A 16326-nucleotide genomic window follows, 5' to 3' on the forward strand; every position below is an offset into this window, starting at 1 on the left:
ACCCACAACTCACATCTCACACACTATCAGCTAGTCTACCATGACAGCCATAGTCTCTAAACACCTTGCAAGACTCTCACTAACAAACTCCCTTCTTTCTTGCAGGAGAAGGTGGCGTGGAAGATAGCAGGCTGGCACTGGAGGAGGAAGAGCCTGCCTGCACACCCTCTCACCCCTCAAACAAAGTGTGCTGGCCATCATGGGCAGGGACAGAGTTGAGGCCGTGGCGACTGGTAATGCTGGAGGAGATGCTGCACAGGGTTTCTTACACCTAATCCTCTTCGTCCCTTCTGACTTCTCCCACACCCCACACACGCTGCATGACAAGCTGCAGATGTTTTCACCGCTCACTTCTGTCCCTCTGTTCTCCCTTCACACCACAAGCTATCCCACATCCCTCTCTTTCATTTCAGGTGGGTGAGAATGTGGACAGTCGAGGAAGAGAGGGTGAGCCTTCAGGAAGATGCACTGTCACTCGATCTGACTTTCACAAGCACCAGCTCAGATACTGGCACAACGCGGACTTTAGAGGCTGGCTTACAGGAGGTGTCGCACATGGTGACTCACTGGGTACAAGTGCGAGGAGCTAGGGCAGGAGGATAGGATGCCACGGGGGCAGCTCGCTGGTGTGTGACATCGCACACCAGTTCTACTGCAGAAATCGAGGGCCCAGGCTACTGAACGCAGCTCATGGGCATCTACCAGGAAACGCTAGGTGCACTGGGCAGCCTGCGCACAATGTCGTGGAGCATGGAGGCCTTGTCCAGATCAAGGAGACCATTCTGTCCAAGAAGGACCGAGCAGTCAGCTCCATTAACACCACTGTGGCAGCCACCATGATGGAGCCTCTGCTGACCACTTTGACAACTTCCATGGCAGATCTGAGAGGCTTGCCTTCATCTTGCTTGGGGAGGAAGGAAAAATAAAGAACTGGCATTCATATAGTGCCTTTCACAACCTCAACAACAACTTGCATTTATATAGCACCTTTAACCGAGTAAAACGCCTCAAGGCGCTTCACAGGAACGTTATCAAACAAAATTTGACACCGAGCCACATAAGGAGATATTAGGACAGGTGACCAAAAGCTTGGTCAAAGAGGTAGGTTTTAAGGAGCATCTTAAAGGAGGAGAGAGAGGTAGAGAGACAGAGTGGTTTCGGGAGGGAATTCCAGAGCTTAGGATCTAGGCTGAAGGCACGGCCGCCAATGGTGGAGCAATAAAAATCAGGGATGCACAAGAGGCAAGAATTGGAGGAGCGCAGATCTCTTGGAGGGTTGTAGGGCTGGAGGAAGTTACAAAGAAAGGGAGGGGCGAGGCCATGGAGGGACTTGAAAGTAGGGGGAAAAAAATTAAATTTGAGGCGTTCCCGGACTGGGAGCCAATGTAGGTCAGTGAGCACAGGGGTGATGAATGAACGGGACTTGGTGCGAGTTAGGATACGGGCAGCAGAGTTTTGGACAAGCTCAAGTTTATAGAGGGTGGAAGATGGGAGGCCGGCCAGGAGGCATTGGAATAGTCAAGTCTAGAGATAACAAAGGCACGGATGAGGGTTTCAGCCGCTGTTGAGCTGAGGCAGGAGTAGGGACGGGCGATGTTACGGAGGTGGAAGTAGGCGGTCTTGGTGATGGGAGCAGATATGTGGTCGGAAGCTCATCTCAGGATCAAATAGGACACCAAGGTCGCGAATGGTCTGGTTCAGCCTTAGACAGTGGCCAGGGAGGGGGATGGTGCCAGTGGTTAGGGAACGGAGTTTGTGGCGGGCACTGAAGTCAATGGCTTTGGTTTCCCAATATTTAGTTGGAGGAAATTTTTGCTCATCCAGTACTGGATGTCGAACAAGCAATGTGACAATTCAGAGATAATGGAGGAGTCGAGGGAGTTGGTGGTGAGGTAGAGCTGCTTGTCGTCAGCGTACGTGTGGAATCTGACGTCATGGTTTCGGATGATGTCGCTGATGGGCAGCTTCAGGGCGACCCAAAGCGTTTCACAGCCAATGAAGTATTTTTAAAGTGTAGTCACTGTTGTAATGTAGGAAAACAGTTCAGACGGTTTTGACGAAGGGTCATAGACCTGAAATATTAACCCTACCTTCTTCTCTCCACAGATGCTGCCTGACCAGCTGAGTGTTTCCAGCATTTTCTGTTTTTATTTCAGATTTCCAGCAGTATTTTGCCTTCTGTGGATCTTGAAATTCTTTTGTTGGGACACAGGCAGCCAGTGACACTGGGTGAGGATAGATTTGATGAGTGTGCAGGCCTTGTGGGAAACGCAGAGTTGTGGATTAGCTGAATGCGTAGAGGGTGGAAGCAGAGAGGCCAGTGAGGTGGGCTTTAGAGAAATCAATCTTCAAGATGAAGAAGACGTGGGCCTGTAATGCGGGCCTGTAATGCGGTCCGTAACATATGTAGTGTTGAAATGCTTCTGGTGCTGGCACCTCATATTATCAGGAACACAGGCCTGAGGCCTACTCCATGCCCAATGTGCACTGTGCCTGCCAATGCAGCCAAGAAGCACCTGGAGCATTTGGAGCCTGTACGCAGACTATGTGTAAGGCTGATTAAGGGCCTTTCATATAAATTAGGGAAAACTCTAAGGCCCTTCACTTGCGTTTAACAGAGCTTCTTAAAGTGGGCTGCTTATTTTTCACCTTCAATAATTCTGCAGAGCTGGGAGTTATTTCTTAGCCTTAGTTTTGCTGCTTAAGCACAAAAGGACTTTAATCTGTGTAATCATCTCCTTAAAGCCGATTCCATCTGCTACGTCGGCCTCTTGGCTGCACTGCTTAGATGAGCATTGCTCTGTTTTTGCATGGTTATGGAAGAGATGGTGGTGAGGAGGGGGCCCAGAGGCGGTGGTGGTGAGGAGGAGGGGGCCCAGAGGAGGCCTGCCATCCAGGTAAATTAGCACCTTAAATGCTGTTTTAAGATCCACCCTTATGTTGTTACCGGTCTGTACAGGCACAGACATTTGTACCTGGACATGCTGGAAGACACTTCCATGAGGTGACAATGATTCCCCAAGGAAACTGTCAAGGAACTGGGATCAGTTCTGCAGTCGTACCTGCAAACCACATCCAGGTCAGAGATGTGTCAGTAGCAGTCAAGGTAACCTTTGAACTCTGACTCCACAGAGTCCTTCCAAGACACATCAGATGAATGACAAATCTCCCAATCTACACTTGCCATATTTGCATGGGCTCCATTTCCCCACGCAACAATACAACATTGCCCTGCTAAGGGTACTTGCTTCAATATAACACTGATCAAGAGCCAGATGACATATCTGCCCAATCACTGGTCACTCAGCTAGAGTGGAAGGCAGGCTGCTACAGACAGTTACTTGAGCGCCTGAACCAATTTACAACAGTCAGCTCCACATCCACCACATGACCTGTCAAATAAACGACTGTGGCCACTGCCCACCGCTTCACATTGGGACCCACGGCAGCTTTCCCCCCCAACTACCTCACGCTGCCCCATCTCAAGTCATTGCAGTTCCAATTATACCAAGTTTTATTGGCCCTTACAGTGTGTGGGGCGAGCACGTTCAGTGTGTTTTACCCCAGTATTTCCACTTTGTGAGGACATATTCTGTGCATCTTCTACTTCCTAACCATGTTCTGCTTCTAAGTGGGAGAGGGGAGTGAGGTGGTTGGCTGCTCACTACCTCTAGGGACGGAGGTGGTCCAGTACCCTTGCGTGCTGGGTCAGTAGATGGCCCTGCAACTACAAGTGCTTCAGGTTTTAAGGCGGTGCCTGCCTTGTTCTGAACCTTCTCTGCAATCCTTAGGGCATGGCAGTGCGCTGTTACGGATTTGGCATCATTCTGAAAGACATCTCCTTCACCCATGCCAGTTTCTGTCATTCTGCTGCTACTGGGCACGCCCTCAGCGTACCCAGACACCTGTGTGGGAACAGATCTGTGAGCAGCAATGAGGTTTTCCAAGGCCTGCGCGAGCTAGTTCCACAACGTGATGAATCCAGACAAGATGGATTGCTCTAGATAGGAGCTCAAAAAGTCTCCAGACGCCAGTCAGAGCATTTGTGATGGACGTTAAGCCTGAACTAAGAACCTCAACCAAGGGGGGCTGTACTGAAAGAGACCTTCTACTCACTACACAAAGTGTTGATGTTGAATGACTAAAGTACGTTTATAGCTAGGCCCCGAGCGATCTCGATCCCTCGGCTCAACAGCTGAGAAGTGTGCAAGACAACAGGTTGTCTCCTTCCTACACTTGTATTCTGTGCTTCCTCTCCTTCCTATACTTTCTCCTGAAACTCAGTAACTGATCCCCCTCCCAGGAAGGATGGACATGCGCCTGTGTCTGACACTGTCGGAGTGGGCGATGGAGAGTGTATGAGGTGCTCAGTTTGGGGCTGGTCAATGGGCAACGCAGGAAAAGAGGATGTTGCACAATGTTAATAATAAAACCCCCTTGGAACATGGCAAGACTTTGCAGTTAGGCCTCTATGCTGCAATGTACGTCTGTGTGTGAGGGGACGAATGAGTGACTGACCTGCGCCTGAATTTCTGATACGCACTCCCCATGGGCAGAGCTCTGTGGCAGGATTCATAGAATTACCTTTTATAAATGCAGGTCCAAAAACTTCTCTTGTAAATAAAAACAACCCTGTCTGTCGAGGGATGGTCTTCGACTATCCAGCGGAACACAGTCAGTGAGGAGGGGGGGGGGGGTCTCCTGCTGGAGCATGGGCCAGTAATACCGCCAGTGTGGTGTGCTGTCCAGCTGCCCAGTGGAGAATGGGCCAGTAATACCGCCAGTGAGGTGCGCTGTCCAGCTGCCCAGTGGAGAATGGGCCAGTAATACCGCCAGTGAGGTGCGCTGTCCAGCTGCCCAGTGGAGCATGGGCCAGTAATACCGCCAGTGAGGTGTGCTGTCCAGCTGCCCAGTGGAGAATGGGCCAGTAATACCGCCAGTGAGGTGTGCTGTCCAGCTGCCCAGTGGAGCATGGGCCAGTAATACCTCCAGTGAGGTGCGCTGTCCAGCTGCCCAGTGGAGAATGGGCCAGTAATACCGCCAGTGAGGTGTGCTGTCCAGCTGCCCAGTGGAGCATGGGCCAGTAATACCGCCAGTGAGGTGTGCTGTCCAGCTGCCCAGTGGAGCATGGGCCAGTAATACTGCCAGTGAGGTGTGCTGTCCAGCTGCCCAGTGGAGAATGGGCCAGTAATACCACCAGTGAGGTGCGCTGTCCAGCTGCCCAGTGGAGCATGGGCCAGTAATACCGCCAGTGAGGTGTGCTGTCCAGCTGCCCAGTGGAGCATGGGCCAGTAATACCGCCAGTGAGGTGTGCTGTCCAGCTGCCCAGTGGAGCATGGGCCAATAATACCGCCAGTGAGAGTTTTTTAAAAATTTTATGTTTGTCCTTCGTGCACAATTGAAGTTGTTTCTCACTCAGAACAGGGGCTCCAGTCCTCATGATACAGACAGAAGGTCATTTTATGAACTTGTGCTCCAAATGTGAAGCTTCACCCATCAGGTGAAGCTTCACATTGGGAATGTGAGATTGGCAATTCGTAAATCACCCTTAGAAAGTTGGCTTTGCCCTGTGTGTCTGGACCTTGTCTGTACCACGGAAAGAGGGAGAGAGCTGGCAGCATATCTGGTCCGCTAATCACCTGGCGAAATCACATCCCTGAACACCTAGGGTATCTGCTTACTACAGGCCCTTGAAGATAGGGGGTAAAGTGCCCACTTAGCAGCTTTTTGGAATTACCATTAGCATCCAGGATTGAAGTACAAGGGAAGTAATTAATGCTATTAAGTTATTATTTATGTATGAAAATATCCTTACCAGGTTTGGGGATGAGTCCTTGGAAAGGCCTGTAAAAATGACAAAGCATACAAGTTTGAGAAAAGATTGCAACAAAAAAACTATTCATCAGAATGTAACTGGGCACATGTACAGTGCTAGCCATTAAAAGAGGCAGCATATAGAAAATAGTCTTAAAACAGTAAAGAACACAGCTACATTTAAAACCCTTGCAAGATTGAATTTCCTTTGCTGTATTTATAATTTGTATGTTTATGGACCAGGTGCTACACTGGATTAGATGCTGCCCTTTCACCTGGGTTTGAACCCCGCCCCCACCAATGGGATGAAAGCTTCTTCCCCCGGCTGGCTGTGTTAACACAGGGTGAGGACCCACAGCCCTAAACTGGTAATAATCAGCAACCATGTTCCAGAGGTCACAGGATTATCAGGGTCTAAGGCACAATTTTGGGGCGCAGTTGTATGATTTCTAGGGTGAGTGTCAAGACAGGTGGGTAAATGCAACCAAGTGACATGAACTCTAGTCCAGAATGGTGCATCTTTGTATCCATAATCCTCTGGCTGGGAAAATCCCAATTTCAATCTCTCTAACGTGACTATCACTGTTTGTTTTCTCCCCCCGCAACTTGAATCTTTATTGTAACTAGATATTTACACAGCAAAACCAGGCAATCAGAAATTGGGAAGAGGGAGAAGACAAGATAGAGATGAAGAGAGAGATAGAGATGAAGAGAGAGATAGAGATGAAGAGAGAGAGAGAGACAGACAGAGACACACACACACACACACACACACACACACACACACACGCACACAGGCAGAGGGAGACCAAAGGAAGGTTCAAGGGTTACAATTACCGTTACCTCGTTACTTACAGCTCCCAGTCGTTGTTACCTAGTTACTTACAGCTCCCAGTCGTTACCCAGTTACTTACAGCTCCCAGTTGCCGTTACCTGGTTATGGTGAATTTGATTTTGTCGGCCACGGCCAAGATTCTCTCCAAGTTCTGGGATCCAAACGTACAGGGTTTTCGGAATGGAATACCGGGTGGAAGCCCTTCAATTATAACCGAGCCAGGGTTGCTTTTTATACGTTTATATGGAACTTGAACGGGGTATTTTATACCTAAAGCTTCACCTGTAAATAATGAGAAGTGAGGCAATAACACTAATATCTCTCCAATTTCTACACCGTGCACGAATCAATGTAAACGAGGGGTGGCACAGACCGCTGGGACACAGCGTCTTGTCCCATACGGTGAGTTACCAAACTCAGCTGCCGTGTTGAAGGGGACACTGAGCAGCAGCTGGGCAATTCTCAACAGGTCATTCTCATCCAATGCTTAAGAAACAATCGGTGTATCCTTAAAATTACCAGTACTGAGACAAATCAGCTATAGGATGAAGTTAAAATAAGTTAACAGTTCAATGCAAGGTAACCATTAACCTAGACCTGTCAATTTGTGCACAGTAAGGTTTCACAAACAATAACGAGATAAATAATTTGTTCTGGTAGTGTTGGTTGAGGAGATCGGCCAAGACACCAAGAGAACTCTTTGACTCTTCATATTGTGTCATGAAATCTTTAACGACCATCTGAACAGGTAGACTGGGCCTCAGTTTAATGTCTTATCTGAAATACGGCACCTCTGAAATGCAATGCTCATTCACTCCTGCAGTTACGTGCCAGCCTAGATTATGTGCTTAGATCCTTGAGTGGGGTTTGAACTCTTGACCTTCTGTCTCAGATTAAAATGCTATCAGCTGGTGCTCTATTGGCTGAATATGTGCTGTGCTGGCCTGGCTCCCTGGGCCTGCAGTAAGTACTCCTACTCCTTTATACTTCAGCTGACACTCTCTCAAGATTAACAGGAGAATCGAAAACAATGCTCAAAAGACCCTCACACAAACAGGAAGTGGACTGTGACTGTCCATTGAACGCCCTCAAATTCACTCCAAACAGCAACTTACAGTAATTCAAAAACAGAACAGTGTTCTTCATCTTTACTCCAGGGACTTGAGCACATAATCCAGGCTGTCTTTCTGCTTTGAGATGGTAAACCGAGACCCCTCTGCCCTCTCAGGTGGTGTAAAGGATCCCGCAGCACTATTTCAAAGAACAGCAGTGGAGTTTTTCCCAGTCTCCTGGTCAATATTTATGCTTCAACCAACATCACTAAAAACACATTTTCTGGTCATTATCTCATTGCTGTTTGTGGGACCTTGCTCCGTGCAAATTGGCTGCTTCATTTCCCTACCTTACAACAGTGACTACACTTCAAAAGTACTTTGTTGGCTGTAAAGCACTTTGGGATATCCTGAGGTCATAAAACGCGCAATATAATAGCAAGCTTTTTCCTTTCTTTTACTTTCTTTAGGTAAGTCTGAATCTCGGCCAAGAGGTGGGAAAGACAAAATTTGCCCCCAAGCTAAATTGACGTTCGGTCCAATTACACCTCCAGGTACTTTCATCAACAGGTCAACAAAAGGGTGCGATGGACTTAAACTGCAGAGGGAATGTGAAGATGTGTACGGTGACTCGAGTGTAAACAGACCCGTGTGAAAGGGGGCCTGGGCTCAAAGGGGCCAATGTCTAAGGGGACCCGTGTATAATATGACCCACGTGTAAGGTGTTCCATGTTCTCTTTGACTACCCTTTTGGTCATCCCTCCTAATATTCCCTTTCTTGCCTTGGCGTCCATTTTTTGATTGTGCCTCTGAAGTGCCTTAGGATATCTTTCTACATTAAAGGTGTCATATAAATGTAAGCTGCTGTTGTCTTCTTCTCCCCAAGTTATGAATATCTTGAAAAGACTAAATAAATAATTCCCACTGGCCCATTGTGTTAGTGCGGAGCAGCAACAGAGGAACAAATTTCCAGAGAGCAAGGATGTGATTTTAATCCACATGATTGTCCTATTTGCAGCAGGAAATCTACTTAAGGACAGTGATAAAAGTTACACAGCATTTTAAATAAATAAGAGAGAGACCAAGGTGCCAGAGAGGAGTCAGTGAGTAGAGAGCTCTCAATGCAAATCCCTATTTCGTCATTCGATTGCGCAGTGTGTTGGCCTGTCACAGCACTGTAAATCCGTGGCTATTATAAGGACAACAATCCTGGTTAAAAAATGTCCAATGAATTTGGCCGGGCTGAAGCAAAGGACAAAGGTGTAATGTACACCTTGCACAATTGGTTTGAAAGAAAGTGAACGGTGAAGGAGTTAGTGACGGAAATAGTGTATAAAGCATTCAAAATATCAAAAAATGCTGCAAAAAAAAAAACATTGGTCCAAATCAAGCTCAACTATTCACTGCGGGTAACTCCCTTAATTTGTTACAATTTTATGGATGTGGAAAGCTTTCTTTAGCCGGTGATATGGAGCAGCATTTCCAAAACAGAAAAAGGTGGGAAATTTACAGCACCACTGGTGAAGTTGTGACTGAATCTGGCCTCACACAGAGACCATCGCACCCAGAGCCAAACACACAGCGAGTGCTGGCTGCAGCATCGATCCTTATTCATGTATAAAAAGGGCCCCGTTCTCTCTTGCCCGGAGACAAACGAGGCTGATCAAAGTTCCCTCTGCTCGGATGCCAGGTACCCGTTTGCACTGCACCGAGGAGCAGGGACACACCGGTTTGAAGGGGGTATTGTCTGAGTGGGTTACCATTCCAGGTGTGCCCCACATCGGACATGTCGGTTTCACCTTGACATGGATTTGCCAGAGTAGTTGCGATATCAAACATCAGAATCCTGCAATGGAGACCCTCTATAGGGGAGGGGGTTTCTCACACCCATCCATTGAAGTGAATGGAGAAACAAATTGCAGACTGGTGACCTCAGCCACAAACTTTAAATCCCTGTTCCCACTGACTTGCAGATATCTGAAGTTGCTGATACTAACAGCCTTTGGTGTTCTGATTTAGGATTTAACCATCAATGAGGTGACGGTGCTGAGAACCGCCTTTTCCAAACCCCGAGACTCACGAAACTCAGACAAACCAAAGCAATTAATAAATAGAAGAACTAATAGGACTGGGATGCTAGGGGCTCGGGCCGCAGTTTGGACACCCCTGGTCTAGACCAACTGGTCAGAAATTGGGGGGAGATTTTGCTCTTTGCCGTGCCTGGGGAATCAGCGTGAAGAGGAAAAAGTGGCGTGGGACCAGTTACACCATGTCTCCGGCCGCACTGCCCTGCCCTGCCCTGCCCTGGGATTAACTGACGCTCTCTTGCAATACGTCCGTCTTCATATTCTAATGAGGTGGGAGGGGCATACCTGTCCGACAGCCTCATTTTTGGTGTTGGACACACATGTATAGGGAGGCCTGAGGGACGCTGGTGCAATGACCTGCTCCCACGACCCCATGGGCTGGGGATAGGCCGAAGACTTCACAGGCAACTTCAAAATAATTCCTCTCTCCCCTGCACAATCTAAAGTCCTTGGGGCTTTCCGGACACTGCTGTCCATCAGCGGCCAGGTCTGAAGCCGCAGATCTCTCCGGCCTGGAGCGGAGTTTCTGGTTCCTCCCCGCCCCCCTCCAATGTTCAGGTGCAAGGCCCAAATGGGGCAGGGGGAAAGGCGGGAAGCTGCTTCCCTACACTCGCAGCGTATCTCAGGTTGGCCGTGCCTGTCGGGTGCCCAGAAAGGAGCGTTTACCCTGAGGCGTCTTTGCATGAGACAAACTGTCACTATGGTAACAGGCAACTGACTCGCGCCAGTTCCAGCCACATTATAATAGCATCGGTTCCCATGAGCAAGTTGCAGCTTTACATTCTAAACATGGAGACCACTGTAGAGATCAGTCAACGGCATTACCATCGCCGAATCCCCCACCATCAACATCCTGGGGGTCACCATTGACCAGAAACTTAACTGGACCAGCCATATAAATACTGTGGCTACAAGAGCAGGTCAGAGGCTGCGTATTCTGTGGCGAGTGACTCACCTCCTGACTCTCTAAAGCCTTTCCACTAACTACAAGGGGCTTTCCTGGAGTGTGATGGAATACTCTCCACTTGCTTGGATGGGTGCAGCTCCGACAGCATTCAAGAAGCTTGACCATCCAGGGTAAAGCAGCCCGCTTGATTGGCACCCCATCCACCACCCTAAACATTCACTCCCTTCATCACCGGCGCACAGTGGCTGCAGTATGTACCATCCACAGGATGCACTGCAGCAACTCGCCATCAGCACCTCCCAAACCCGCGACCTCTACCACCTAGAAGTACAAGGGCAGCAGGCACATGGGAACAACACCACCTGCACGTTCCCCTCCAAGTCACACACCATCCCAACTTGGAAATATATCGCCGTTCCTTCATCGTCGCTGGGTCACAATCCTGGAACTCCCTTCCTAACAGCACTGTGGGAGAACCGTCACCACACGGACTGCAGCGGTTCAAGGCGGCGGCTCACCACCACCTTCTCAAGGGCAATTAGGGATGGGCAATAAATGCCGGCCTTGCCAATGACGCCCACATCCCATGAACGAATAAAAAAAAGTCAAAGAAATTACCGTATTTGCGATTGAACAGGTCCTGCACTTGCTCCCGTAGATTATTGGCAATGTCCACTCTTGTAAGTTTTGCATCATAATTTTCTGCAAAAAAATTTTTTACACAACTAGAGTTGGGCTCCAGAGAACATAGAAACCAAAGAATGGGTGCCCACAGGTGACAGACATTCAATTTTTAAGTCACCGTAAAAGGTCCCAGAACACGTTTCACACTGATTACTGTGACATGTATTAACTGGGTCACACTTTGGTGTTGCTGGTGCACCACTCCCAGTCTGAATGGCAGTAAGCCTCGTGCACAGGATTTTGATAATACAGTTGCGGGAGCTTCACGGATCATTGCTCTTGCAGGCAATGTATGTTCAGAGATAGCATGCAGTCACTGCCACCTGCTCCTAGCGTACTTCAGTAACTACTGGAGTGAAGGGTCCCAGAGACCAGATTGGCTTTCACTTTAAATATATCCCTCAATGATGGACGGAGTTTTATTCTCAAAGGAGCATGACTCCAGCTGTGCCGATTTTCTGCAATCGTGTTACGTGGCTAATTATCAGAAGTAACCATACCAACATGTTGGGCTGGATGTGCACACTCATGCAGCATTCATTTCAGACATCAAATCTCCCGAGTCCTCAATGGCTTCAGATGACAGGCTGCATTAGGGAAGCTCGGGTCATGTATGAATCTCACTCAAATCCCAAGAATGGGCTGTAGCCCCACCCCCCACCCGCCCCAGCACATCTGAAAGTTTTAATTGTCTCATTTAAAAGAAAATTCTCTCTCCTCTTCAGGCATTCCTGGGTCAAGCACCATTTTTCAGCCACGACATCCTGTCACACACACACAGCACACGGCACAGCCCATTGGAGCATCTGTGGATTCCTCTATCGGGTCACCCAAGCAACGGTCAAATGTCATTTGATTCAAAATTAAATGAAATGTCCTGTGGTAAAATGACACACAGTTTTGTGTTGTGGACGTGTGATCACTTAACTGGTGTGAAACTGCACCAAACTCATTTCACGTATGGCCTACACAGCTATTAGCAAACCTACCAACTCTCCCCCAGTCAGCGGAGACATGCAAGATTCCAATCTCCCACCCTTCCACCTCAGGCTTGTGATCTCACACTTGTGTGCACGTCCCATTTCTCCTGCTTTTGAGACAAAACCAGGAACTCAATGGAGCTGCAGCTATCCCAGTATTCAATGCACCAGTGAAAGGCCTCTATTAAACCTCAAGGACCTATATTTGAATAAATTTTGGCGTTCCCCAGTATATTAGTGCTGTCAGCAGGTCTGTGAATACAGTCTGCTATCAACTAGAAAAACTCAACCTTTGCTTCTGTTGAAGTGCAGCGATATCTGTCTACCCAGAGAGGGACATGAGTAAAACCCAGCTTGTAATTATGATCTATCATATGCACTTAAAGTCACTGAGTGGCTGTCAGATACTCACAAGATGCAGGATAACTCTTTCTTACCTGGGATCGTCACTTCAATGATGTTTAGGGAATTGTTTGATTTATTTACATCTGAATTTGTCAGGTGCTTCACTGTCGCTTTATCTGGTGTTTCTAACACAAAAAAGAAAAACTGACATTACTGTGAAGATAAGATTGTACCACTGGTCGATAATTAAGTCTCCTCTTCCCCTGCTCCCCTCCAATAAGTTCACACTTCCTTCTGTCCCCATGAGGTCACATCCTTTTCTTACTCCATCACTTATGTTGACTTTTACGATACATTTAAGGGGAAGCCAGATATACACGAGGGAGAGGGGAATAGAAGGTTATGATGATAGAGTTAGATGAAGGGGGGTGGGAGGAGACTCGTGTGGAGCATAAACATCAGCATGGACCGGTTGGGCTATATGGCCTGTTTAGATGCTGTACATTCTATGTAATTCTATGTCTTAGGGGGCTTGATAATGGCACCATCATCCAACTCCCTTGTCTCAGCAGCAGACTCATAGACCCATGAAAATCTGGGACTACAACTCTTCCACCGGTTTTAGCAGCGTAAATGCTGGGAGCCGACTCAAAGATGGTGGTCTTTCGGATGTAGAGTTTAAAATGTCAAAAGGCAGCTTATAACATTGTTCGCAGTGAGGTACATCGAGCTCAGGCAACGTGGAGCCTGTTACTAGTGTGACACACAGAACAGGTAGGGGTGTCAGCCAATAATCTAAGGTTCTCAGTGCTTTAAAAATATGTAGTATGCTTCACCGCTGTGGTGAATTTTTTGCAGTTTCCTCTATATTATTCTGTTTTGTGAAAATAATGTGTTTTTATTGTGGCACTGTGTATTGAAGTAATAAAAAATAATTTTCCGATATTCGTTGGACATTCTGTGTGTTCTCTTTTGTGTAGTGGTTTAGTCTATTTGCTGCTCATGAAGTAGTTTAGTCCATTGAACTTTTGAAAGGGTGGAGAAGGCCCGACAGCCTCTTGTTAATTGGCTGTTGTTCTGCTTGTCTCTACAGCCGTGTGCAAGAGATTTCCTGCAGCAATGGGGAAACTTAGTTCATTTCAGCTGCCTTGAGTAGTCAAGAGGTTTCAATTACAGTAAATTGGTTTTATTTCAACACCCAAAAAATTGCCAACTCCATTTAATTGTTATGGCTTTCTGGCTGTGGTTACAAGCTGCATCTTCAAGGATATAAACGGTTTACATATAGAATAATGGATAGTGGGAGTGAGTTACAGGCGGGAATCTGGTCCAGGTCTTCTGATGGTTTATGTATTGAATAATGGATTCTCGCAAGCGAATTACAGGCTGGAATCTAGTCGGAGGGTTGAGATGGTTTATACATAGATGAATGGAGACCTGGAGCGAGGGCTATTCTTCATATCCAACTGTGAAACTGCATTGCACTAACCTGCCTGGATCTGTCTCTTCAGTTGTGTTGCCTCATCTTTCACACAGTCACGGGACTCCTGTGTTGCTGCTAGAATAAACACAAAGACATGGTGGTAAAAGTGATGTGAAATCCTTCTCCTTCTGTCCATTTGCTTCAACTATTAGTCCTATTCTGTTGAAGTTCTGATGAAAGGTCATCAGCCTGAAACGGTAACTCTTTGTCTCTCTCCACAGACGCTGTCCGACCTGTTGAGTGCTCTCCAGCATTTTCTGTTTTTATATCAGTCCGACCTTTTTGTTTTGGTTGACACAGCAACGCTGGGCAAACAAGAGTGATTTTCCACCCAGCATTTCTCAGTCGGGTACAGCACAGCAGATACAGCACTCTCCACTATCTCCTTGACCTCAGATCAGCACCCAACATACGCTCTACGCTTGTTGGGTTGCACACCATCTATCCTTGCAGTCTGCCCAACTGAAATTAAAAGACACATGTGCAAGGACTCCTGTCAAGATGGAAGAAGATTGAGCTTGGCCAGTCTCTGCATTCAGGACTGCAATTGAACAACCCATCAATCAACCTGTTCGTGCTGGATACAAAGCCATTACTTTTACTTAACAAATGATCCTGCACATCATGTGTACAACATTAGATGTACATTATTCTTTCTGGAGACATTTTGGTACTCCCTCCATCTTTTCTCCTCTCTCTCCCTAATTTCAGAAGCCCTTTCTAGTCAATCCCGCCCCTTCACTCCATTCTCTTCCCTCCTGCCCATTTAGTTCTCTGATCCGTAAAGCACTTGGCGGGGCGGGTCCTTCCGTGGTGAGGAGCACTCTACAGGCGCAAGTTGTTTCTAAGGAATGCTCCTGTTCTTATATATCAGCAGATCCTCCGACTCCCCTTACGCCACATCATCTGATCCGCTATCTGTAGAATAAGGTTTGGCTGACAGTATATTACAAGGCTGAAGTGCAATTGAAGGATTCTGCTGAAATCACAAACAGGTAAGCTCACCTGGTTTGTATTATCGCTGGAACCTTGAGGTCATGTTAGAACTAAACTCTCTGAGCTTGTACTGAAGTATAATATAGTGACTGTTACATATCACAGCACAGAATTATTGCTTTGTGCGGCTGCAACAGATGAGATTTATGGTGACACACTTAAGTGATTGAATGACTTTTGGAATGCAGTTTATATCAGTGTACTGAATGTTTACACAATAACAACAGCTTGCATTTATATAGCACCTTTAACGTCGTAAAACGTCCCAAGGCGCTTCACAGGAGCGTTATCAAACAAAATTTTACACCGAGCCACATAAGGAGATATTAGGACCGGTGACTATAGGCTTGGTTTCAAGGAGCATCTTAAAGAAGAAGAGATCACCTCTCTACCTCTCTCTCTCTCCTCCTTTAGGTTGCAGGGGAGGGAGGTGCTGTCGAAGTAAACTTGATGGGTTGCTGTGGATCGTATATACTGCAGCCAGAGTGTGCCAGTAGTGGACAGAGTGAATATTGAATCCAGTAGCAGGGGAGAGCCTTTTGTGTATTGTTGTAGCTGTACCCATCCAGGCAAGTGATGCCTATTCAATCACACTCCTGAATTGAGCTTTGTAGATGGTGCCAAGGCTTTGAGTGGTCAGATGTGCTACTCGTCACACAGTACCCAGCCTCTGCCTTACTCTTGCAACCACAGTGTTGATATCACTGGTCCAATTAAGCTTCTGGTCAATAGTGACCATTAACATGCTGATGGTGCGGGACTGGGCGATGCTACTGCCGTTGAAGATCTGAGGTAGGTTGGGCCTTTTCTTGTTGGAAATCGTCACTGCCTAGCACTTGTGTGGTGCGAATCTTACCAGCCACTTGTCAGCCCAAATTGTCCAGATGCTGCCGTAGGCTTACCATGGGCTAGTTTGTTATTGGAGTAGTTGTGAATGGAGCTGAACACTGTGTAGTCATCAGTGAACAGCCCCACTCCTGACCTTATGACAGAGGGATGGTCACTGATGAAGCAGCTGAAGATGGTTGGGCCTAGGACACTGCCCTGAGGGACTCCAGCAGCGATGTCCTGGGCCCGTGATGATTGGCCGCCAACAACCACAACCATCTTTCTTTGTGTCAGCTGCGACTCGAGCCACTGGAG

The 16326-nt window shown here is 47.4% G+C and overlaps 1 protein-coding gene across 10 annotated transcripts in view; it reads right to left on the reverse strand.

Annotated features, from left to right (window-relative positions):
• Positions 1-16326, reverse strand: part of gtf2ird1 (GTF2I repeat domain containing 1) — a 157786-nt gene that overhangs the window by 20314 nt on the left and 121146 nt on the right. For 6 of the 10 annotated variants that reach the window (XM_068008023.1, XM_068008030.1, XM_068008027.1 and 3 more), the window contains 6 exons: positions 14194-14262; positions 12797-12889; positions 11314-11397; positions 6748-6931; positions 5816-5844; positions 2091-2258 (listed from right to left, as the gene is read on the reverse strand). In XM_068008023.1, coding sequence (XP_067864124.1) covers positions 2091-2258; positions 5816-5844; positions 6748-6931; positions 11314-11397; positions 12797-12889; positions 14194-14262 — 627 coding nt within the window. Of the gene's footprint in view, positions 1-2090; positions 2288-5815; positions 5845-6747; positions 6932-11313; positions 11398-12796; positions 12890-14193; positions 14263-16326 lie in introns of all 10 variants that reach the window. The other 4 variants (XR_010968476.1, XM_068008024.1, XM_068008029.1 and 1 more) reach the window with 4 other exon arrangements.

Source organism: Heptranchias perlo, chromosome 28 (assembly GCF_035084215.1).
Source record: "Heptranchias perlo isolate sHepPer1 chromosome 28, sHepPer1.hap1, whole genome shotgun sequence".
Lineage (NCBI taxonomy): Eukaryota > Metazoa > Chordata > Chondrichthyes > Hexanchiformes > Hexanchidae > Heptranchias > Heptranchias perlo.